This window comes from Pinus tabuliformis, chromosome 5_1 (genome assembly GCF_031772625.1).
Source record: "Pinus tabuliformis cultivar Carrire ecotype Pingquan chromosome 5_1, CPIR1, whole genome shotgun sequence".
Taxonomy (NCBI): Eukaryota; Viridiplantae; Streptophyta; class Pinopsida; order Pinales; family Pinaceae; genus Pinus; species Pinus tabuliformis.
The window spans coordinates 254,830,705-254,857,208 of NC_142305.1; the positions used below are offsets into that span (position 1 = coordinate 254,830,705).

At 39.0% G+C, this 26,504-nt stretch overlaps 1 protein-coding gene across 1 annotated transcript in view; it reads right to left on the minus strand.

Moving 5' to 3' along the window:
* Positions 1 to 402: 402 nt before the first annotated feature.
* Positions 403 to 26,504, minus strand: part of HIT3 (HIS triad family protein 3) — a 64,909-nt gene continuing 38,807 nt past the window's right edge. The window contains exons 3-5 of the mRNA XM_089432080.1: positions 1,145 to 1,234; positions 928 to 1,045; positions 403 to 755 (exon numbers count right to left, since the gene is read on the minus strand). Of these exons, the coding sequence (XP_089288206.1) occupies positions 688 to 755; positions 928 to 1,045; positions 1,145 to 1,234 (276 nt within the window). The 3' untranslated portion in view covers positions 403 to 687. The remainder of the gene's footprint in view (positions 756 to 927; positions 1,046 to 1,144; positions 1,235 to 26,504) is intronic.

Below are 26,504 nucleotides of genomic sequence, written 5' to 3' on the forward strand. Positions count from 1 at the left end.
CTGGACGACCAAAAGTGGTCGGAATCGAGCAAATAAATTTCAAAAAATCTTGTAGAGACAGTGTTTGAATGGTGTTTTTGATGGTGGAAATGGATTCAGCACCATCAAAAACGTCTAGGACACCTAAAATTTTGAAGTTTATAAACTATGACTTAGATTTACCAAAATCCTTACCCGATTTTCTCTAAATATGACTGAAATTTCTATAACTTTCCGGGCAACTCCTGCATCTCATTAGACTATGGCAAATTATGTTTCGAGATCTTAACATTCTTTGAGCACTTACCGCTCACGGAACTCATACGTCAGTGTCTTGGAGCAACCTTTTCTAGGCTGATTCACCATTCCTCAGGTTAATATTAATCTGTGAGCCATATGTTCATGCACTCTATAACAATGTAGTACAATCTGTAAATGCATCCCAATATAATACTCATTCCAAAATACCACGTGGATTTATGAAGCTACAAGTCACTTTATCAGGCACAAATAGTTAAAATAGGGAAATTCAGAGCAGTTACTTTCCCGAATAAACAGGTAGCAAGTTACTCTGTTATAACCATTAAGAAGGCATATAAAGCATCCTAATAGTAATAGTTCATAAGATTATTGTACGTGATACTTGCTAGAAGTTTGAAAAGCCTATCCTTGTTTGCATTGCATTTACAAGAATCATATTTGACCACATTAACCAGGAGGCCAATTCATTTGCCTTCCACCGAGTAGATGAATATGTAAATGGTACACAGATTGGCCTGCACAATAAACATACAAAGCGCTTCACTTTCAATTCATGTAAAAACATGCAAGTAAATGACAAACATGAACCTGAATAAGAACTTATATCCACTAAAGATAGAGTTTCACTTTCAATTCATGCAAAAACATGTACATGTAAAAGAAATGTGAACTTGAATAAGAACTTACATCCAGTAGGACCATCGTTAATGACAATTCTAAAGCCATCAGATAAACCTTCCTGCTTTGCAATAACTTTTGCAGTGTATAGCAGGTGACCTAGAATATCCTCATGCCTCTCTTCTGCCTATTAAAAAAGAGCAACCCAACCAAGAATTTAGATCAAATGCGATAAAACGATGAATCAAGGAGAAGAAAGGGCCATACAAGTGAATTATGGACACACCTTAGATAGGCCAGTCAAGCCATCCCTTACTTTGGGGATGATAATGATGTGAGTAGGTGCTTGGGGTGCGATATCCCTGAATGCAAGTACCTGAGACAGTACAATTAATTACATCAGCTGCAAATCAAACAGGTTTGACATCATCCAACAAGCAACAGTCCGTCAAAGGGTTCATCAAAGGGATCAATAAAAGAGAGGTTTTCAAGTACAACAACAACAAAAAATCCATCCAAATGAAATGACTTTATAGTGAATGTTTTAATTAGAATAACCTTGTAACTGTTTAGCATTATTTCACCCGCCTTTAAGAGAGATGCTCCGCTTAATGCTTATAGCAGAGAAGGTTAAACAAGCAAATCTCTGGACCCTGGGTGGCATATCGGAGAGGAATGATGTGCATGAAGGGAAGCATATGCTCAAGAGGCAGCTGTAGGCAGGTGATGTAAGTCGTGTGTGTGAAAAGTAGAGGGGATATGAGATGGTCGAGACAGCTAGCCCTCAAAGCACTGCCTCACTCTCCAAACTTTGATTTACTCATCTTGTCCAAGTATTTTGCCCAACCTAGTTCATACTGGCAGAGCCCTGGTTCATCATTGCAGTGCAAGGATTTATAATGGCAGTCTTAATGGAGGAATACGACCAACAGGAATACACACGTGGGTTTTGACAGTTAGGCTTCTCAGATGTTAGTCCAATCCCCTATCTGCTTATCTTTTGGTTCACTCTGCTTGCCAGAAGACAAGGTGAGAACTGGACTCTGGGGCATGAATGTTGGCAAGAAACTCTGGAGGATTGCATGTCTAGGGGCTGGAGGATGGCCAGAAGCAAAGGGAAGGAGACAGAGGAACAAAGCCATGGCCTGTGCAGAGGTAGGCCGGAGATTGCAAGACTGCCTCCAGTGCTGGGTCAAAACCACTGATCATTAGGCTTCAACTTTCAGTAACGGCAGCTGCAGAAGATTACAACAGCAGCTGTTAAGAAAGAGGTAGAGGAAATTGAACCCAGAATAAGACAGTGCATGGAAATGACCAACAACTAGGACGAGAAACATTTGAGTGAGTACTATTACCTGCCCAAGCAGGTAATCCTAAGAGAATTTTCTCCTATTTGATCAACTTGCCAGACAGCAGCCCCATGATGATCCACAGAAAGCTATGCCTCAGAGTGCTCCACATATTCTCCAGTCAGTGCTTTCTTCCATATAACAGCTTCTTGAACGAAGGTGGGTCATCTACTATAAGGTACACAAACCATTTCTGTGATCATGTGCTTTCATTTAATATTAACAACATTCTAGTATAACAAGCAAGTTGAGTTGGATGATTGACCACTCTTGATTGTATCCTTGCTTGCACTCTCCCCCTGGGTGGTTACCCCTTCCCCCTAGTCCAATTTGGCCTTCCTTGAAACCTTTTCTTTCCACTGTCTAGGAGGGGCACAAATAGTAGACACTGATTGAAATAGTGTGTCCAAGGTAATCGATACGTATCACTTTCCATCTATTCAAACCAAATCCATTTTCCGGGTTGATTGTCATTTGTCGCCGGTGTTGATTACCCTTTATCCTCATCTTTGAAGAAGGGCCCGAAAACTGTCCTAAAAAGTTTGATGCAGCTAAAAGAAAAAATCATATATAGCCACAAATCAAAGAAAGTGTAAAATGCAAAAATGATGGTTGGGACAAAATAGTTTGTGGACAAAATCCTAGCCTGAGCTCTCCCTCCCTCATTAACCCTCACCCATTTCCTAACATATCACGCTCCATCTAAATAAAAGGAACTCAGGCATGTCCCAACCCTGATGAGTGATACACTGCTACATCTTTAAGGGGCATCAGAATGCATCAAGCAATTTGGTTACCCAAGCTATGCAAGAACGGAGAAAAGCATTGAAGTAAAAGGCCCTCTAGAGGGATGGTAAAAGTATGTCTGGAAAAGGGGTAACTTAAGCCCCATGACTGCTCCCTCTTCACATAATTACACTCATGATGTTGGGAGTATGTCTGGAAATGGGGTAACTTGAGCCCCATGACTGCTCCCTCTTCACATCATTACACTCATGATGTTGGACCTCATTCAATTGGTACCAAGAAGATGGCATCTTCCTTGAAGTCAACCCCCTTCCACGATCACCTTTATCACATGCACATTTGGATTGATGTGTTGACCTCGGAACTAACGTTCCCCTTATGGTTGAAAGGCCTTTGCATAGCCATCCACAAAAATAAGTGTAGTAACTTGTTTACAAATCATCAACTAGAAAGACATGTGAAGACAAGGCTTGTGTGAAGTACTTTTGTGCCTCTAGCATTAAATATGGTCCACTATGATACTTTTTATCGTTTCTTTACCTAATGATGTTGATCTTACTTAACCTTAAGGGCATGCCTTAGATGTTTATTCCCACATACATTGGATATCCCTTGAGGGATGGCTTGACACTTGTCCATCCCCTTGAAAAAAATGTCTAGCCCAACACAAGAGAACTTGTGAACTTGCAACCTCAACATTGTCCCACAAAGATGCACATTGGCTATTCAAGAAACCACACACTAATGTTTGATACCTTCCACACCTCTAGGAGTTTAACGCTAAGCGCAAAAGCTAGAACATTCCCAGGAGTGGTGATATACCCCAGAGGACCCAAGACACCCCCAAGTTGGCCTTGCACATCCTTGATGGGCGTTGCCTTGTTCCAGAGCCCTAATGATGACGATGATAACTTTCGATTCTTTTGGAGGGTTGGTAAGCTCCTTGATGATAATGCATGCCCTCAACTTGCAACATCACCCTTTCAAGACCTAGAGTTGCACATCCTTGATGGGCATTGCCTTGTTCTAGAGCCCTAATGATGATGATGATAACTTTCGATTCTTTTGGAGGGCTGGTAAACTCCTTGATGATAATGTCATGCCCTCAACTTGCAACATCACCTTTCAAGACCTAGAGTAATGATGTATGGATAAGGTGTTATGGCTTGGGGATGCACCCTTTCATATTAATGAGATGACTTGGAATGAGGAGCACTCTTGGACCCTTCTTGGCACATCACTTGATCGAGTTACTAAATTTATGAGGTTGATGTCATCTTGGAGAGCTTCTTTTCCCACACATATGGAGAAGAAGGAGGCATCTTATTATGTTTTAATGTTATGAAAGCTATCCTATAGTTCGGCTTGTGACCCACTAACCTTGCAAACACTTGAAATCATTTTTTAGGTCCTATTCTTGTAAATTTACTCAATTCAACTCTATTACCCTCTTATAAATATATGGGAGTTGGATTCAATGAATCCTTGCCACACTCAATATTTCTCTTGCAAAGAGTGCGTGCTAGTTTCTCTTTTTCTCTTGAACACAATGGCTCATTATGGCAGCGAATTATCTTGGGGAGAATATGTTTTGCATGGAGAGACTTTGTTGGATTGATGAAGTGATGCTTGGATGAATGATGTAAATTTAATACTATTTTTCTTCCATTTTGTTATAATTGTAGGAATTAGGGTTTCTCTTGTGCCATATTAATGAATGTTATATCTTTTATGAACTCTTGTATTTTCATATGTGAAGTTTGTCATCAATATCCATCAAGGGAACTAGATTGCATCCCTTGACCTTAAATTCACTTGTAAAGAGCTAATCTCTATCCCCCCTCCCTATCCAAGATCCTCTTCCTTTGACCTCATCTTCCTAACTCCATATGCCCAATTGATTGAAGGCACTAGTACTTGTGTGTCAATCAAATTATATTTTCCATTTTTATATTTTATGGTAAACGAGGGTTAGGATTTGGCAAAATCTAAATTTTATAGCTTGATTTTACCTGTACTTCATCACTCTAAAATTAGGCATTGCATCTATTAAATTTAGAAAGGCAAAATCTATTGTTTCATGAAATTTTCACCCCTCATTTTAGGGCTGACGTCTAGGGTTTGTTGTTTTATACATTTTTAGTCATTAGATACATTGTGATAACATTTCACTTGGTTACCACTCAATAGCCTTGGACCTTTTGTTGATACTATCATTAATAGCCTATATTAAAGTTTTTGTAAGTTTTGGACACTCCAAAAGATGTATTATCCTAAAGGCTAAAGCCCAAATTTATAACTACAATCCTTATATTGATCGTGGCTAGTGGGAAAACTATCTTGAAGATCTATAAAACTTACCTCGGGCTCCTAGGCATACCCGATAGTTTCCCTCAATCCATCTTCTCTCTCTCTCACCCCAAGCCTTTCTTTGTTGAAGACCTTTGTAGGTTGTATAAATTAACAGGCTCCTTAGAGAGCCATTTGGCTTAGGATTCCTTAGTCATTTAATCTCTAAGTCTTGTTGGAGAATCCTCCCTTGTGAGTATAGTATCCAACCACAAAACAGCAAGGGAGAAGCCCCTAAAGTGACAATGACGACTGATCTCATTGTTGCTCTAGACCTAGAGTGCCTAGTGAGGCCTTCCACTAGGCTGCTAGATTTTTGCAGTAACAAGTACTTGACACTAAACTTTCTCGGAGCAGAGACAACAAGTGAAGGGAGACCTATTATAACAAAAGAAGAGGACTTTGTTGAATGTTTTTGTCATTAATGCCAATGTCATCTTTGAATGCTCTTAATATTCGTCTATGGATTGCATTAATCGGAAGTTGCACTGGTCAAGAAACCCTAGAAAAATGAAAAGCTCTTGTGGTGTGGTCATGATGCCCCACTTTTGTTGACTATTTTGGATAAGAAGATCAGTGAAACTGCAAATGAGACCATCATCAATTGATAGCCCTCATCATGCCAATTCCAACAGTAGGTGGCATGCCCCATAACTCCTCACAATTGAGGAGATATGCCTGGTTAAAATCTGTGCCCGAAAGTTCGGTCAAGGTCCCCAAAAGGAGGTGATGAATGCAGCTTGATGTTTGGTTAATTAGTGGCATATATTCTAAAGAAGAGTGATTAAATAGTGTTGGGCTTGTCAGCCCTCCTAATAAGGAATATCCTTATCAAATTTGGTTTGCAAAGGAGGATGTGGTCACAGGCATATTAATTAAATATTGTTATTAAATTGGCACCAAAATATTTAATTTTTGAAGATTTGAATTTGAATTTTTGTTGAGCCTATTTTGTAGGTCAGCTCCATGACCTACTCGGCATGTCAGCCCCTCTAGACGACCCATCCATCACTATATATTGAGGGTTGGGTTTCCCCTTCAAGGTATCACTCTCTCACACAGATCTCAAGCAATTACTATCTGAGACCAAGAACAGAACGTCTATCTGAAGTAGGAGGCCGAAATTTTGTTGGGGATAAGCTGTCTTTTGTTAAGATCAAATCTAGGCATCATCATCTATCATCTGCTGATGTTCTTCATTGTTTTCCTAAGGGCAGATCAGAGTTTTTAGTGGAAGCTTTGTGGACAGATCCTGGAACATTTTTGTGGTCAATACTTTAAGGTTATTCGTGGGTTTTTAGGGCTATCAATTACAGAAATATTCAGCCTTCCTTCGCACCTACAGTAGGGCTTTCTGTGGCAAGGATTTTCAGCCCTTCTGAGGCACCTTTTCCGAGGCTCTTTGGCCCTGTTGGAGAAGCCTCCTAAAGCTCAGACTTGAGGTCTGTTGCAACGTACTGAGGCCAGATTCTGCATCTTTCTGTGGACTATTTCGTATTAGGCCTGAGACTTATCTCGGCCTTCCTTCTGTGGTGATTTCAAGGGATTTCAAAGACTCATCTGAGGTGAATATTCGTTGGTTTTCTGAGGTTGACTTGGCACTAAATTGAGGTTTATTCGGACTGACTGTAGCATTGAATCTAACGTTTCTGCAGTGGAATGTTCATGACATAATTTCCGATTCCCCTGTGATTATTTGACTCTGTGGCAGGACATATCTGAGACCCCCTTTTTAATTTGTGACAACTTACAAGACATTGACTAGTTGCAAAGTCTGATCAGAGGGACACTTAGGGGTCATCTTTCAATCCTACTAAGGAAACTTGTTGAGTCGGGACCTGAGCTATTTGAGGTTGATCCGAGAGCATACCTATAGCATCATTTTGATCCTATGGAGGAAAAAAGAAATGTGCAATGTTGTGCATTTAATTGGTTAACATTATGTTGTTGCAGTGGCTGTCATACCTATGAGATTGTTGGTGTTTTGTTATAAATATATACCCTTTAGATGTATCTACCTGTAGCTGTGATCATTATTTTGCTCACAGTACTTTGTAATGAGCTTTGTATATGCTCCTGTAGCAGATGATGAATTATATGCTAGTGCAATGCAATGCAGAGATTGAAGGCAGAGTATGAACAGAGGTTTGCAATGTTGATAGTGTTTTATTGCAGGGACCAGAGGTGACTATGGCCGAGTTTAGTGTCTGAGACACAGCTAGTGCATATGGACACAACTTTAGTGAGGCTGCCATGTATACATGTGACTGACAGTGGTTTTGCAGGAGTATAGTGAAAGCATATTGATGTAGTTGTCCAATGTTGTTTTGTGTGTTGTTTGTGAGGAGACTGTTGCAGAGATCCAAGTAATTGTACGCAACTGGAGTTGTTATGTATTGTCATAAGCTACGTACTATGGTTATGATGGCAGCTTGTCCAGTGAGTTGATGTATTAGCAGAATGTGTGACTTGATGTTTTGACATTGTGTGAGAGAGTTTGTTGTTGTTGACTTAGAATTTGTCAAAAATTGTTGAGCAATGTTATTGGCTTGTGTGGGCATCTAATGAGTACTAGGGTTTACAGTGCTTCTAACTTGCTTGTTGAACTAGGGTTATGACAACATTTATATAGATGGGGGTTAAAGAAGCCTAAGTATTGGCAGAATCCAAACATGTATTTGACTGTGTGTTGTCATAAGTTCTAACTGAGTTGTATAGAGTTGGTTGTCATAATCGACAATATAGTTGTGTATTGAGTCATAGCTTGTTTCCTAGGGTTTCACATATATATGATGATCAGAGGTCTTGTTTTGTTGAGATGCTACCAAGGTGTTCTGAATATGTTTGTGAATTAGAGGTTGCCGATATGAGTTGACAGGTTGATGTAACTTGAGCAGAGTTGTTGTGGCAATGGACTTGACTGAGTTTTCATGCTGCTAGGGTTTAATTTTTTTAGCAGAAGCAGAGCAGGGATGCTAGGGTTCTCTCATTGATAATAGAGACAGAGTTGTTGTGGTGATGCTGCTGAAGTGCTGAGTGCTAAGCTTTGATTCTTGTGCAGAGAAAGTTGGTATTGTTGTTGACGTCCTTCTGCCAGTATTGCAGACCGACAAAGTCAGCAGATTGCTTTGATATTATATATTTTGATATTGAGCACAGGTGCATCTAGTCTGAAAATTGTGAAACATGGTCTGCTATGGTGAATTGAAGGTCGGAGTCTTCAGGGCAAGTGGTGGCTTGTTGCGTAGGCTGGCAGGGTGATGCAAGGCAGAGAATGGAGTCTCCTTCAAGTTGGAGCCTGAGAACGCTTCAAGGTGGCAAGGTGGTGCTAGGGCAAGTTGGAGCGTCTTTCTAGTTGGAACTGGTAAACCAAGGTGTTGGAACATCATTTTAGTTGCAACTGATAAAACTAGGGCGTTGGAGCATCCTTTCAATTGGAGCTGATAAAACTAGGGTGTTGGAGCATCCTTCCAACTGGAGCTAGTAAACCAGGGTGTTGGAACACTCTTTCAGTTGGAGATGATAAGTCTGAGGATTGGAGCCTCCTTCCAATTGTTGCTGGAGAATCTCGGAAGTTGGAGCTTCCTGTTGATGTAATCTTTAAAGACCTATATTAAAAGCATTCAGCAGTTTTTCTCCCGAAAAGGTCTCCACCTAAAAGATCTCTTTCGTACTTTCTTTGATGTTATGCATCGTTGATAGGTGTTGTTAACTGTTCATGTAACGTGATGTTGATTTATGTTTTGATCTGATGCTAATGTGATTTGATGCTCTGAAGATTAAAATTAACTAATTTAAGTGAAACACTGATTCACCCCCCTCTCAATATGTCCAACAGACCTGAGGGAGTTGATGGCAGCAGTGAAGCAAAAATAGGAAGCTGAAAACAGGAGAGAGGAATCACCCCCCAGTTCAATTACAGTTGATTCTACACCAGGGCTCTGAGTAGCCTCAGTCATTCCAGGTTCTGTTACTTACGTTTGACAATGTTGCTCATAGATATAACAAGCTTGCTTGATTTAGCTCTAGGGAGATATAGGCTCTGTTTTAAGACTTCAGTTCTCTGTGATGGACTTAGAAAAGCAAAACTGATCTCAGAACAGCCCCTTATTTTTAGACTAGGGCACAGACTGTTTGTACTTTTTTCTATATATTATTAATAGATGTACTCATTAAATTCCAAAAAAACAAGCATATCTCTGGCCTGTATGAGTACAAGAATCATTAAGATGAGAGTAATGTTTCTTGGTTTTCTTCAGTTACTGCAAGGATGAAAAAGAATGAAAAATTAAAATATGTTAGGTCCATGATTGACCAAATGCAACCAAGGAAACTAAGAAGGCAGTACCAAGAGACCTCTGGACTGAAACAGTATATAGTATATAAAATAGCTGTAATGTATGGCTGAGAGCGAATAACTTCCAATCTAAGAAACATATCACACGTAAGCCAATGGTCAGACTGAAGAAACACAAGTGTCAGCAAGTTAGTTTCGATGAGAATTTTGTCTACATCTTCATGAATCATCACTCATTTCAAGCATATCTACTAGATTGGTTTTCACATGTGAGACTTGCAGACTATGACATTAATAGCATTATACATTTGCTGAGTAATCACATATAGGCAACAGCAGGTTCCAAATCAAGTTAAGCAGTTATCCATGCATTTGCTCCATTAAGTTCTCTGCCTTTCTGCTAGTAACTTGTACAATTTTTTATATGTTGTAAATTAATAGAACAATAATGCAGCCTTTTAGAATAATTACTATAATGTGCAAATCTTTTAGAAATGCATCGTCTTTTTGGTCTTAAGGTTATCTTCAGGAATATTCCTTTATTTTGAGTTAAATTTGCAAATTTATTAATTAGTTCGCAACAGATTTATATGATGTGGTCATTAAGATATTCAAGAAAAACGACGTTGAACCAAAGCTTATAATGAGTGACCCATTTTTGCCTGAGGCACAGCTAGTAACAACAATACTTTTGATATGGTCATCTCTGCAGAGACTAAAAAGGAAACATTAGTTGTTGAGAATGATGTCGGAAACATTACAAAATGATGTTTCAAAGAAGGACATGTAGTTGGCCCCATTCGGTTGTCGAACAGACAGCTTTTTCTATGTTATTGTCTCCTTTAGTTACCTTAACAGATTCTTCAGTTGGGCCTTTAGTCAGTAAAACAATTAGGCTCTTTGGAAGATCATCAAATAAAAAAGTTTGGTCTTTAGTTTGACATCCTTCATCATTCCCAGTCGTTACCAAATATCTCGAAGCAACAAATTCACTATATTGATTTTCTATTGTTCATGGCATGGAGTGATTAATTGGTAATTGTATCCATTGAATTTGAAATCTAATTCTACAAAACTTTGAAATTAATCTCTTTATCTTCAGTGAATATTCAGTTTGAAAATTTACATTTAGCCTATCCATATATCTATCAACTGATCTGATATTTGCTACATTTCGAATGGTGTACATCTACTAGTTAATTTTGTCCCTACTAAGATTACTTTTATTCTTCGGTGAATTCACTGTAACAGTATTAGAACATTAGGCAAATTTAGGCTTAGGTGATCAAGTTAGATCTCGGATAAACATTACTGTTTATTTAAAAGGAAAATAAAGATCACCATCATTTCAAATAATGATACCATTAAGGTCAAACAAAATGAGCCTATGAGCATATCTTCCTCGGATGCAAGGAGACAAGTTAACAGCCCAAGACACACAAGCATCTCACAGGAGTGGAACTCTGCCCCTTCCAGACCATCAGCAAGTCATTTCAAGTGGCATGGTTTGCCTTGAATAGCAGTGATGAGTCAACCTGCATTTGCAGATAACAGCTAGTGATCGCTGATCTCACTGACAGCTGATAACTGATTTTTGATAGGTTTTGCCACCTTCAAGTAAAAAATTGAGGCCAATTCTATAATATACACACAAAGACAATTAAATCTAAATTGAATAATGATTATTAGGTTAATGGAACCAACAACTCTTTGCCCTTTGATAGTTAGCGATTTAAGAATATTCACAAGTAATTGAACAGATTTGACTCTAGAAAGGATTTTTACTATGTCAAATGCACCTGTAATTTCTTTGACCATGGATAGCTGCCAGTTAGCAAATATGCAACTCTTTACATGTGATGCCAATTGAATAGGCATTTGTTGTTACAAGGTCAATTCTAGGTCCTAGTTTGGCCCTCAGCAGACACTGCTTGTGAAGCACACACAATTAAATACTGAATTGACAGATAATATATATATATATATATATATATATGTATACATATATTAGAAATTGAACGATGATTCTTATAATGGAAGGGACCCTAGCTTAAATACAGCCTTGGGTACCTTTACATGAGGGGGCATGATCTTTTGATTGTGCCCCTTCTTCCTAAATTAAACATGAAAACATATTTATTTTTTTTACGTAACATTGTCTTCCTCTCGAAAAAATGTTTTGTCCTCAAAGCATAGGTAACAAAGGGTGTTGTTGACTGAATGTTTTTGTCTCCCAAAAGTCTTCTTCTTTTGGTAGGTTCTTCCACTTAATAAGGTATTCTTTGATTACTCATGATCGCAATTTCATTTCCCTGGTGATGATGATTCCTTATGGTTCTAAAATGATTTTCCCTTCATCATTTAATGTCGGGAGTGTTGTTTGCGCCACTTGGTGTTTGCCTAGTTCTTTTTAAGGCAAGATACATGGAAAACATTGTGAATATGGTTTTTATCAAGAAGGCTTACGTTGTATGCTACTTGGCTGATCTTTTTGTTAATCTAGTATGGTCCATAGAACTTTGTTGTCAATTTGTTTTTTCTCTTCTTATGTAATATCTCCATGTAAAAGGCGGCAATTTTTTCGATCCATTTTTGTTGTTCTGTAGAAAGTGTTTTCCACTGGAGAAGGTGTTGAAGACTATTATGGTAATTCGTATTAAAAACTTACTTCCCAAAAGAAATTGTCTCCACTTGGCTAATGCATACATAATGATGAGCATTTCTTTGTTGTATTTAGACTTTAAACATTCCCTTTTATTGAGCTCCCTGCTTTCAAATGCTATTATATGGTCATCCTACATCAACATTGCTCCTATTTCAAAACCTTAGGCATCACATTCAATTACAAAAGGCTTTGAAAAATCTAGAGTTGCTAATACTAGTGAATTGGACACAATTTCCTTTAAGGTTTCAAAACACTTTTCTGCCTTATCATCCAATTGGAAATAGTTCTCCTTTAAAAGGTTTGTTAAAGGTGTGGTTACATGAGCATAGCTTCGAATAAATTGTCGATAGTACCCTGTCAACCCTAAAAATCCTAGTAATGTGGTGATGTTAATTGATTTGGGCCATTCTTTTATAGCCTCGATCTTATTAGGATCTACCTTTACTCCAACCTTGGATATTATGTGCTTGAGGTACTCTACTTCTTCCTTCCCAAAGGTGCATTTGGACATCTTTGCATAAAACCGATGTTCTTCTAGTATGGTGAGAACTTGTTCTAGATGTTGTAGATGCTCCTTCCTTGTTTTACTATAGGCTAGAATATCATTAAAGAAAACTAGCACAAACTTCCTTAAATATGATCAAAATACCTCATTCATGGTAGCCTGAAAGGTTGTTGGAGCATTAGTTAACCCAAAAGGGATTACCTTAAACTCATAATGACCTTCAAGAGTTCGAAAGGCAGTCTTTGCTATGTCCTCTAATCTTATTCTAATTTGGTAGTATCCGTATTTTAAGTCCAATTTTGAAAAATATTTGGCTCCATGAAATTCATTTAGCATTTTGTCTATGAAAGGAATAGGGAACTTGTTCTTCATCGTTATCTTGTTCAATCTTCTATAATATACGCATAGCCTAAACGATCCATCCTTCTTCCAGACTGGAACCACTAGAGCAGTGTAGGGCTTCCACTTTTTGTGATGATACCACATTTTAAGAGATCTTGGACTAATCTTTCAATTTCAGTCTTTTGATGATGTGGATAACTATATGGCTTGATGTTGATGAAGATTGATCCTGACTTGACTTCGATTGTGTGCTCAATTTCTCTTTCAAAAGGCATCTTCAGTGGAAGATCTTGGAATACCTTTTTGTGTTTTTGAATCAATTCTTGAACTTTAAGTGGTTCTTCGCTAATCAATTTTGAAGCCAACTCTTCCATCTGATGACACTGCACTACATAGTACACACATTGGTGCTCCTTTACGGATCAGCGTCATCATCTGGTGGGATGATATAATTTGATTCTACGGTGGTTGAAAACCATATAGCTTATATTTTTGCCCCTCCCATCTAAACTTTATAAATTGTTTTTAATGGCTGGCAGAATAAGTGCCTATGGTTTGCAGCCATTGGATACCTAGGACCACATCCACTCCCCCAAGCGGTACAGTGTAGAATGGGGATTCTATATTGTAGTCTTGAATCTGCAATCTGATCTTATGACATCTTCCTACTTTTTCGATTTTCTTCCCATTTGCTCTTATACCAGATGAAGCACACAAAATTAAATACTGAATTGACAGATTATATATATATATATATATAGAAATTGAATGATGATTCTTACAATGGAAGGACCCCTAGCTTAAATATAGCCTCCGGTGCCTTAACATGAAGGGGCATGATCTTTTGATCATTCCCTTTCTTCCTAAATTAAACATTAGAACATATTTAATTTTTTTTACATAACAGCTTGACTTGTTGGATTGTTGGTTGATTATCAAATTCCAACAATCCAATTTTGTCATCATTACCTTCCAGCAATCTCTCTCTCTCTCTATGTTGTTCCAAATGGACAACTTTTCTTTTGTGCCTAAAGACCTCTTCAACCAAATGATTCCTAAGTGTGACCTACAAAAACAGATTCATCAACTCAACTAATAGCATAACAAGCCACTCAACACTCTAAAAATAGAGGTACACTTAATTCATAAAGCCTTTCATCTCTAAAAAGACAACCATGTTGGACATTGGGTTTAGTGCTCCCCGTGTGTTTCGTGACATGGACTAACTGCCTCTCATGGATCCTAACTCTGGTGATTGTAGCAGAGACTAATGCCTACAGGTTTTGGTCTAACGGCAATCGTGATTCTAACAAGTGGTATCAGAGCCATGGGTCTCGAGTTCGAAACTCGCCCAACTCGCACTGGGGGGGAGATTGTTGGACATTGGGTTCAGTGCTCCCCGTGTGTTTTGTGACATGGACTAACCACCTCTTGTGGATCCTAACTCTAGCGATTGTAGTGGAGACTAATTCCTACGGGTTTTGGTCTAACGGCAAATGTGATTCCAACAAACCAAGAAACTTTGAAGGCATTCGTAAAAGTAACTGGGAAAGAATTAACCAAAATCTAGATGAAGTTTGAACTTACAAAAGAGAACAATGTTAAACCAAGGTCCTCAATTGAAATCACAGGAAAATAGTAGATCTATGTGTTAACGTTTGTAGCTCACGCAAGTACTTCCGTAGAGGCTTAAGTGTCTAGGTATGTGGAAGCCACCTAATTGACCCTTAACCTTAGCAATTACTTGCAATTGACGTTATAAGGAAAAAATGACTTAATCTAATTAAATGAAAAGGTTATTTGCATTAGTGAATTACATGAATCTCAATCATTGATATCAAGTAATATTGAGATCTAATCTCAACCATCGATCACTTTGGAGATTAGGGTTGTGGATTCAGCCAATAACTCAAACTTATAAAAGGAAGGCTATGCTAAGGTAGAAAACAACTTGAGCACAAAACAAAGTGAGATAGTGAGATCTCAATGATTGGGTGATGAAGGAATTTCATCCAAATTGTGCAAAGTTCAAAGAAGAGTGTAAGGGGCAACAAGGGAAGGAGTGGGAAAGACTTCAAGATAGTTGCCACAGTCATGTGACTAGCTAATGAGGGCCCCAACATCCTGAGCATATAGATGTAGGAGGGAGCCATCATGGTGGCATGAGTTACCTCTTTTATCGGCTTGCTTTTTCCATCTCTCTAGCGCACCTTTTACTTTCTATGATTTATCTTTATTAGGTGCATAGCTTAGAAGCCAAGCTTGCTTTTTGTATATTTCCACTACCCATTAAAAATGAAGCAGTTTATCACTCATTAGGGTTGGGACTTTCAAGAGTTTCTTTTGTTATAAAGCATTAAATGCTTAATGAACTAGATGATGGCTAATGACGAGGGTAGAGCTCATGCTATGCTTTTGCCCGCGCACTAAATAATGTCCTAGCCATCTTTTGCATTTTACATTTTCTTTCATTGTGGCTTTATATGCTTTTAACTTTCCTTTAGCTACATCAACCTTTGAGGCCAAGTCATTAAGCCCTAACTCAAGGATGTGGATAAACGGTGCCAATCCAAATGACCAATGACCACCAGCCCAAAAAAATGAAAATGGATATCAGGGAGATATGGAAAATGTAAGTATGGATTATCTTGGACATGCTACATCAATCAGTGCTTCCCTAGTAGTGCCCTTCCCAAACCCTTAGGCCTCAAAGGAGGTCCCACAATACTAGAGTTAATCTCCCAAGTGAAGTGAGGTAACAAGAATAGAATCAAAGATCAGTCAATCATGCAATTTGCCTCGTGATCCATATTGGTATGCCCATGACATTAAATGAAAACACATGACTGCAAAATGGTTAAGTACATGTCGATACTTGACAAGAAATGATAGATGGGAGAGAGGTCTGACCGGAGAAATACGTGGAGGATCTGAGCATAATGTTATGTGTCGATCATATAGGGCTATTGGCTAGCTGACTATCCAAAGAGGAAAACTTTTCTCTCAGGGGTTACCCACTTTTTGGTGGGTAACATTCCAAAAGTTGATATGACCCAAACATTAATGTCGTAGTTCATTAGTGTTGTCTACACTAGAAACCATCGCAAATCTACCTCGTCTTAAAGAAGATGAAAATTTCCCCAACTTTTACATATGGTCAAGTTCATCACAATAGTCAAAAGAAACTATTTTAAAACCATCATTCATGTCCTCGATAACCCATAAATATCACCAAAACTCCATCGTATTGTAGGTATGAGCGACACATTATATAATAAGAAGACTCGATCCCATTCCTAGAACACTAAAAGCTTCCCCAAACTTAGTGTTGTCGATATGAACATTGCCACATATGGAAATAGGTAGGGTGGAATCATCACCAATAACAAATTCCTCTCCATTATATTACCTTGCTAGTTGAGAGTAAGAGTTGGTGTTTTGTCACATGCCTACTAGCTCCACAGTGAACAACCCATTCTAATGGAGAAGTGGAGGCCCAATATGCACTATGAGGGTCCATTAATTCCTTTATGGACAAAATAGAAAATCATGATATCGTTGTTGCCCTTATAATGTTGGAAGAAATTGTCATTGATGTCAAAGGGTAAATGAACCAACACTTGTTTGATGATATGTGTGCACAAGTTAGTGAATTTGGATGCAAGAGAACCCTTGATTGGTAGCCCCTGTGACACCATTTCGTTTGATAGGTGGTATGTTTTGTGGGTCCTCTTGGCTGAAGAAGTATTTAAGGTCGAAGTTTGATACCCCAAATGGATGGGTGTCTCACCGGCTCCTACCCCACAAATTTATGGCCTTAGTAATTCATTGATGCCCCTAGAAGGAGGTCATAATTTGGCCCCTAATCCTTGTGTCCAAATCGGCCTTGAAGAGAGTTGTTCAAAAGACAAAAATTAAATTTTTTTAGGAATGTAAGCCTCCTCATCCAAGTATGATTTCCTCTTATAGGTCGGCTAGATAAAAGTTTTGTTTGTATTGTCTATGGGTTGGTCATCGCCATTGCAGCCCTCCCTACTTCATGTATAAATAGAACATTTGGTAGCCCTCCTAAGACACCAAATTCTCAAGTATCAATTCAAGAATTCCTTTGGTTTTATACTATTGAAAATAGCAGCGAGAAAGGCCTTCTTGACTTGTGCATGGTCGAGAAAGACCTCGATCAATCCTTCTTTAGCATGCAGGAGTTTGAGGACAAGTCACGGAGAAGTTAACTCGTGCAAAATTTGGAGGCTCAGTATTGTTTCTCTCCAAGTGTGAGTTTATATTTGGAAAAGGACGAGTGAGTATCTCAGTGTCTATTTGAGGCAAGGATGTGTTAGAAGAGTCAGCGCAACTTAGTTAACAAATAAATCACAAGTCCAAGTTCTAAAAATTAACTTGCCAGATTTAGCATGAGTCGAATAGATTAAAAGGAGGTCGAAGGCACATCATTGTATCATTATTGTTGAGCACAAGTTTGTGTGAGAAAGGGTTCTTGCTAGCAGAGAGAATTTTCCTTGTGATGTGAACTAGGATTTAGGGAGAAATTCCTAAGAAATAGGGGTTCACATTTGCGCTAGGAAATAGGGATTTTTAGCGCTAGAAAATAGGAGCCAAACAAGACAAGGAAATAAGAGCTAGGTCAAGTTCTTGCCATGAGGTTTCGAGCTAAGTATTAGCAGAGAGAGCAACCTTGTTTTTTGTTGAAACAATTTGCCTCGTAAAGAATTCTATTTGCTCAATTATTCTCAATAAAATCTATTGGCAAGGACAGGGTTTTCCCAGTTTGGTTCCCTAGAAAAAATATTGTGTGACTATGTTTTTATCTCTGTTTCTATTCTACTACTTATTTAGAGTAGAGAAATTTTGTCTTGGGGAATTGAAGTTAGTTTCAGTTTGTTCATCATAGTAGTTGCAGAATTTCAAAGAAAATCTAAATGGTATCAGAGCAAAGAACAGTGTAAAGACCAACACCAAAAAGATCATATTTGTGAAGAACAAAGATCAAATTTGTGAAGAGCAATTCTTTGGACAAGGAGGATGGCATACCAAGGATTAAGATCATATCATTGTTTAGACAAAGCATCAAACTTCTCCTCATGGAAGGAAAGGATCACAATAGTGATGGACGATAATGGGGTAGGAGAGTTTATCAAGAATCAAATCCTGCCTCCTAAATATCCCCAACAGTTGGCCCAGCATACTGAGAATGATATCAAGGCAAAGAGGATCATTCTAGAGGGGGTCAAAGATCATATTATTGCTCATCTCTATGAGAAGAAGACAGTGTTTGATATTTTTAAAGCCATTGTGGATCTATTTCAAGGTACAAATCATGCCAAGACATTAGCTCTTAAGGAGAAGCTAAGGAGCATCAGGATGAGCAGAGAAGAGCCCATTGTCACATATCTTTTGAAGTTCACTTAGGTTCGAGATGAGCTACATGGTGTGGGTGTCACTGTACCAAAGAGTGACCTTGTGAGCTTTGCTCTACTAGAACTTCATATGTCTTGGTATAATTTCCAAGATGTTGTCAATGGACAAGAAAATTTTCCTCGTTGGGAAAGGTTATGGACTAACTGCGTTCAGGAAGAGATCTGGAGAGGGATTGGAGATGGTAGATCGGCAAAGACAGAGGACGAGAAGAACTTTGCTCTAGCAGTCAAAGCCAAGGGTAAGAAAGGCAAAGGGAAGGTTGAGTCCATATAAAAGGGCGAGAAGAAAAAGAACGTTCTAAGTAAGATCAAGTGTTGCCATTGCCATGAGTTTGGGCACTATGCTACTAAGTGTCATAATTGGAATAAGAGGTCCAATAAGAATCATGCGACTACATCAACTAAGGTAGTAGATGGGTTTGCTTCTCAGTTCGAGAAAGATTTCTCATTGATAGCTTGCATGGCAAGCTCAATAGGCAGCAGCACGTGGTATATTGATTCCGGAGCATCCTTCCATATGACCAAGAACAGGGAGTATTTCAACCAATTGGAGGAGAAGGACATGCAAGTTCATCTTAAGCTAGGAGATAATGGGAAGTATGCGACCAAGGGAGTTGGTACTGTCAGCTTTGAGAGGGAGTCTAGGAGCTCTCTCCATCTCAGATATGTCCACTGTGTTTCAAGCTTGAATAAGAACCTTGTTTCAGTAGCTACCCTTGAGGACAAGGGATATGATGTCATTCTCAGCAGAGGTAAGGCTTACCTCAAATACTTAGTTTATGGAGCAGTGAAGCAAATAGGTGTGAGGACGGTGAACCTTTATAGATTGCAGGTTGAAACATGTGCAGTCTTGAGCAGCAAGGCAAGTGGTGAGCATTGTAGAGATGTTGGAAAACTTTGGCACAAGCGCATGGGACACTTGCATCATGGGGCGTTGAAGATTCTTCAGCAAATAGCCACAGGGTTACCAGCATGTAGTTTTGATAAACATGATGTCTGCCAAGGGGTGCACACTTGGCAAGTATGCCAAGAGTTCTTTTCAGGGCCAAGACAGCGGAGTCAAATGGATTTTGGAGCGGTGGCATTCAGATGTATGTGAGCCCTTCTCTTCTTCGTCTCCTATGAGACACAAGTATTATGTTACTTTCATTGATGGTTATTCTCGGAAAACTTGGACATTTTTTATGAAGAAGAAATATGAGGTCTTAACCAAGTTCATGGAGTTTAAGGCCTTGGTAGAAAACCAGACCAGGAAGGAAGATCAAGGCAATGAGGAGTGACAATGTTGGAGAATATGTCTCCAATACCTTCAAGGAGTTGTGTGCACACTGCAAAGAAGGGCATTAGAATTGATGGCACCCCATAACTCTTTGCAAAATGGGGTGGCTGAAAGGAAGAACTACAATATTGTTGGAGCGACCAAGGCCATATTGCATCATCAAGGATTGCCTATGTTCTTGTGGGCAAAGACATGCAACACTACAATATTTCTCCAGAACAGGAGTCCACATAGGGTTCTTGGTCGAGTTACACCGAAGGAGGCTTTCACAGGCAAGAATCCTGATGTTCCACACTTTTGTATCTTTTGCACAAAACTTTATTGCCTTGTGTCCAAAGATAGCAGAAAGAATACAGAGCCCACAACTGAAAAGGGTATTTTCATAAGATACAATGAGACAACTCGAGCATGCAAGGTGTACTACCAGGATTCAAGAGGACGGTTCTCAGGCGGGATGTGAGGTTTGCAGAGTCCAAAGCTCTAAGGGAGTCCTTAGAGCGAGAGCAAATTGGAGTACCTGAGATGGAGGAGCTACTTGCTCCCAAGAAGGAGCCTCAACTAGTTGGTAAGAGGCTTGCACAACAGGATGCAAAGCAAGATGATGAGGACAAGAGCAAGAACCTACTCAGTTAGAGACTCCTAGCATAGGGAGGAAGAAAGCCAAGGGGACCGAGAAGTTGATTCAGGAGGCCTAGGAGCAAGTTGAAGCTCCTAGCACCATGTTCAAACAAAGCAAGCAACAACAAAGGCACATAGGTTATATGGCACTGATGACAGAGGTGGTGGACATTGACCCTTCTAGTTATAAGGAGGCAACTTCTCAGAAGGTTTGGCAGGATGCCATGGTGGAGGAATATTCCTCCATCATGAAGAATAATGTCTACGAGATTGTGCCAAGACCTAAAGGGAAAATTGGTAGTTAGCTCATGTTGGGTGTACAAGGTGAAGCATGGAATAGATGAGAGTGTGGAGAAGTACAAGGCCATATTTGTGGCCAAAGGCTTCTCAAAGATGAGGGCATAGACTATAATGAGACTTTTGCCCCAATAGCACGGTATTCATCCATCGAAACTATTCTGGGACTTGCAGCATAGATGGGATGGAAGATCCACCAGATGGACATGAAGACAACATTATTCAACGAAGTGGTTGAGGAGGAGAATTATATGGAGTAGCCAAAGAGGTTTGAGTAGTTCAGTAGAGACACATGTGTGCAGGTTGAAGAGAGCTCTTTATGGGCTCAAGTAGGCTCTACGAGCATCGTACACTCTTATTAACAGCTACATTCGATGATTGGGTTTCACCAAGAGTGAGGTAGATATCGACCTATATTACATCATGGTTGGAGGGCTTCTGGTCAGTCCAGTGCTCTATGTTGACCAACTTATATTCACTAGAGAAGATAGCTTGAACAAGGATTGCAAGGAGGACCTTGCAAGGGAGTTTGAGATGAAGGATATGGAGCTTATGCACTATTTACTCGGCTTGAAGGTTTGGCAGGGTGTGATGGTAAGATCTTTGAGGGACAGGGGAAGTACATTACAGAGATTCTTTGGAGATTTCATATGCAAGATTGCGGGCCCACAGCCACGCCTCTAGTCACAAATTGGAGTAAGGTGGATGCTAGCAAAGCATAGCAAGTAGATGCTATAATATACAAGCAGCTCATCAATTCATTAATGTATTTGGTCAACACACAACCTGATATTTGTTTTGCATTCAACCAACTGAGTCGATTCATGATGGAACCGACCAAAGTTCACTGGATTGCTACAAAGCATGTTTTGAAGTATCTCAGAGGCACAGTGGATTATGCATTATGGTACAGGCATGTTGATGGAGTGAGACTTGAGGGCTTCACAGGTGCAGATTGGGCAAGGTGCTCCACAAATTGGAAGAGTACTTCAGGTGGCATCTTCAGCATTAGGTTAGCAGTTATTTCTTGGTACAGCAGGAAGCAGAGATCAATTGCACTCAGTTCAGCAGAGATCGAGTACATGATTGCCAGTTTGGCAGCATGCGAGGCTATTTGGATGAGGAAGTTGCTTGTGGGACTTTTCAGATAAAGGATGGAGCCTATTGTGATACACTATGATAATCAAAGTTGCATCTAGCTCTCTAAGAACCCAATGATTCATGATCGCTCAAAGCATAACAAGATCATGTATCATAAGAGATTGTGTGTAGAAAGGGATAGTGAAGCTACGATACATTCCAAAAGAGGAGCAGACAGCAGACATCTTGACCAAGGCATTGGAAAAAAGCAGTTTTGTCCATTTCAGAGATAAGTTGGGAGTTGTACAGAATCCCTTCCTCACTAAGAGGGAGTGTTGAAAATAGTAGCGAGAAAGGTCTTCTTGACTTGTGCCTTAGTCAAGAAAGACCTCGATCAGTCCTTCTTTAGCATGCACAAGTTTGAGGACGAGTCATGGAGCAGTTAACTCATGCACAAAGTTTGGAGGCTCAGTTTTGTTTGTCTCCAAGTGCGAGTTTATATTTGGAAAAGGATGAGTGAGAGTCTCAGTGTCTAATTGAGGCAAAGATGGGTTAGAAGAGTCAATTCGACTCAGATAACAAATCAATGACAAGTCTGAGTTCCAAAAATTAACTTGCCAAATTTAGCATGAGTTGGTGTAAGAAAGAGTTCTTGCTAGCAGAGCATGTAAGGAGCAACCTATATGCAACTTGAGAGAGAAAATTTTCCCTGTGATGTGCACTACGATTTAGGGAGAAATTCCTAATAAATAGGGGTTCAGATCTGCGCTACGAAATATGAACCAAACAGCACAAGGAAATAGAAGTTGGGTCGAGTTCTTGCAGGGAGGTTTCGAGCTAAGTATTAGCAGAGAGAGCAGCCTTGTTTTCTGTTGAAACAGTTTGCCTTGTAAAGAATTTTGTTTGCTCAAATTTTCTCAATAAAATCTATTGGCAAGGAGAGGGTTTTCCCAGTTGGGTTCCCTAGAAAAAGATAGTGTTATAGTGTGACTGTGTTTTTATCTTTGTTTCTATCACGCTGCTTATTTAGAGTAGGGAAATTATGTGTCTTAATGAATCAAAGTTAGTTTCAGTTTGTTAATCATAGCAGTTGTAGAATTTCAAGGAAAATCTACATATATAGGCCAAGCCTACAAGGAAGTATCTAATGAAGTCCGAGATTGGAATATCTTCTGAGATAAATTCATGGGTCTAATGTTGAGTTGTTTGCTAAAGAAAAGACCTTAGTCCTGAGACTAGACCAAAGCTTGATCTAAGGCTTTTTCTGAGTAGACCTAATTCGTTTCTGAGGCAATTCGAAGCCCTTTTCTAAGGCCCTTCTTTTGTGGTTGTTTCAAGCCCTTTTTTGAGGCCATCTTCCTGTGGTTGTTTCAAGCATTCCTGAAGCAAATTTGTGCCATCTTCTGAAGCATTCTCGGCCCCCTTATGTGCCAAAATTTCGCAGAGCTTGTTGTGATGATAGGGCCATAAAATCCAGAGACCTAAGGCCAATCCAAACATGTGACAAATCTGAAAATATGAGGCAATTATCCAACTCTGAGGCAGATCGAAACCTGTGACAAATCCAAAGTCCTGAGGCATATTTAGGGTTGACTAATGCTGAGTCTAAGGCCAAGTCTAATATAGTTTCAAGGATGATCAAGGGTGGTCGAGCTTGTTTACAGTGTGATAAATGTCAGTAAGGTTTGATAAAGCATTTGTGACCAAGACAAGGCTGAAGTGATTTTCCTGAACAGACCTTAAGATCAAAATTAGTTTGGAACAGGCCTCGGTGCATGTCTTTGATACTTGTCTTGTAGAAGTCATGAAGCAGAAGCTTTGACGCAACCCTTTGATGAAGTTAGGGAGCTGGTTTTGATAATGTTTTTGAGAAGACCTTGAAGAAGTCGTGAGGCAAAATCAAAGGACAAGAGTAAGGAAGGACCAATGTCAAGGCGCATTAGTGAAAAACAAGACACATACACAGTTCCACTGTAATATTGATGACCTGAGGTATTAGTTAGGATTCTTTGTTTATTTGTTGGTCAAAGCTTGTGGGGCAAATCTAAACTGATTGAGCATTGTTGTAAATGGGCCACTATCCCTAGTACGAGAGCTGAAGAGTTCTTTTGTTTTATCTTTTATTCTAAAGGGTGGTAGGGTGGTGTTAGGCAAGGAAGTTGTAGCTTCCTTCAAGAGGTTGTTGCCTCCTTCTAGTGGCTGGTAAACCTAGGATTGTAGCCCTGCCACTTGTGTTAGTAAACTGGAATTTGTAGCTTCCCTCAAGAAATAAATAAATTGTTTATATATATATATATATATATATATATATATATATATATCTTATGTTCCTTGATGTGATGTTATTGGTTAATGTTTTATGATATTAAATTGTAAGAAAAGTGAAATATTGATTCACCCCCCCCCCCAACAAGTATTTCCAACAATTGGTATCAGAGCAGGTTACCCTATAATAGTCTAATCACTAGAGGGAAGATCGTGAACAAATAAGGATCTTATGGAAGGCATCTCTTCTAGGAAAATTTCGGTATTTGATCGAAATGATCCATTATGGAGAAATTGCAAGGAAACTTGAAGGCTTTAGGAGTGGATGTTTGGCTCTCCATTGTAAATGTTTACAAAGCTTCTAAAAATCCTCCAACTGATCCTAATGAGAAGTTGTTTAGCTATAATTCAAGAGCTCTTCATGCCATCACAAGTGGATTGTCGAGAACCATTAAGTCCAAGGTGATGATGACATGTACCTCTGCCAAAGAGGTTTGGAATAAACTTAAAATTGTTTATGAAGGTGATGCTTAGGTCAAGCAAGTAAAACATCAAAAATATAGAGCTCAGTTTGAAAATCTAAAAATGCATGAAAAAAACGATATTGGGACTTATTTACTCAAAATAGATGAAGTTGTCAACTCTATCAGAGGATTAGGAGAAGAAATTAAAGATCCTTGATAGTACAAAAGGTATTGTCATCGCTTCCTTTGAGATACAATGCCAAGGTATCTACCATAGAAGAAACCAAGGCCCTGACCAAGATGACAATGGAAGAATTATATAGCACTCTTATAGCATACGAAATGTGAATAGATACAAAATACGGACAATCAAACAAAGAAGCAGCCTTTAAAGCCACAAAGAAGAGAAGAGACAAAGAACTCAAAATCAAAGGAACTCCAGATGAACCGGAAAGCACAAAGGTAAGTTACCTTTTAAATGTGTCAATTATGGCAAAATAGGTCATTATGCTAAGAGCTGTCCTTTTGGGGAGAAGAAAAGCTCCATAAGAAAATCTGTATTCTATAAAAGGCAGCAGATCCTCAGATGAGAGTGATATAGAAGAAGGGGATTGCAACAGAAGTTCTCTTCATAACCAAAGAAAATTAAAATAATGATCATGATGAAGAAGAGGTCACTGATTCAGATGAAGAAGAACCAAACATGAAAATAGATCCTTTTTGGAGACTCAAGAATGATTCAGAAACCGAACAGGAAGATGAAGATCTTAAAGAAAAATTGAAGAATAATGAAAAAGAAAATGCCAAGCTCATAAACAAAATTACAGAATTGAAAAACGTTATGAAGAAAATGTCTCTTTAAAGGTGCATCTTGAAGAAGAAAAAAGAATTGAAAGTAATGAAGATCCAGATGAAGCAGAAAAAAGAAGATTGTAAGCCACTTGAAGAGAAAGTTTTATCATTCAAGGTTGAAGTTGAAAAGATCAATAAGAACTTGAACAGCTCGCTCGTGTTGGATAGCATTCTCAACTATCAAAGACCATTAGGCAATAAAACCAATCCTGCTATACTGGTGCATCCTCGAGCAAAGAAGACACAAGCTCCAAGCCTCCAAAAGAAGAAACTCAAAGGGATTCTAGAAATGTTGCTACTTCAAGAAGTTTTGTTGATCAGCAATGGATTGAACCACCTCCAAGACACAACAACATCAGAATTTCGGATATAAATCAATTCATTGTAAAATAAATACAAGAGCCAATTATGCAAGCAACAGGAATGATTATGGATTTGCAAGAAATTACCATAGATCGGCAAATGTTTGTGGATCTACCAACATAAACTACAATCCATTTGAACCACTAATGAATCAAAACATTGTATGCTACAAGTGCAACAATCTTGGTCACAAGGTACAAGACTGCAGACTTGAAAATGCTCCAATCATAAAGACAAAGAAGCCAGCTATGAAATGGGAAAGGAAAAAGATGGAAGATTGCAATCTAGCTTTGATCATTGAAGACAAAGAAGATGAATGGTACATAGACAATGGATGCTCGACACATATGACAAGAGATCAAAACAAACTTGCAGAAGATTTGAATATCCAAGGCACCAATATGTTCCTTCTTCAAAAAAGACTAAAACACATTAAGCTTAAGCTCAAGGAATGGAACAAGAAGGAACATGGCAACATTTTTGCAGCCAAAAAAGCAGTAGAAGGAAAAATGCAGGAACTCAACCAAGCCCTTATCACAGATGGCTTTGATGAAATCAGGAATGAGCAGGTCACCAAATACCATCAAGAATGGGAGGAATTGTGCAAACAAGAGGAAATATTTTGGAGGCAAAAATCGAGGGTTCAATGGCTCAAAGAGGGAGAAAGAAATACTAGCTTCTTCCATAGATCCACAATGGCGAACAGAGTTCACAACAGAATTTTAGTGATCAAGGATGA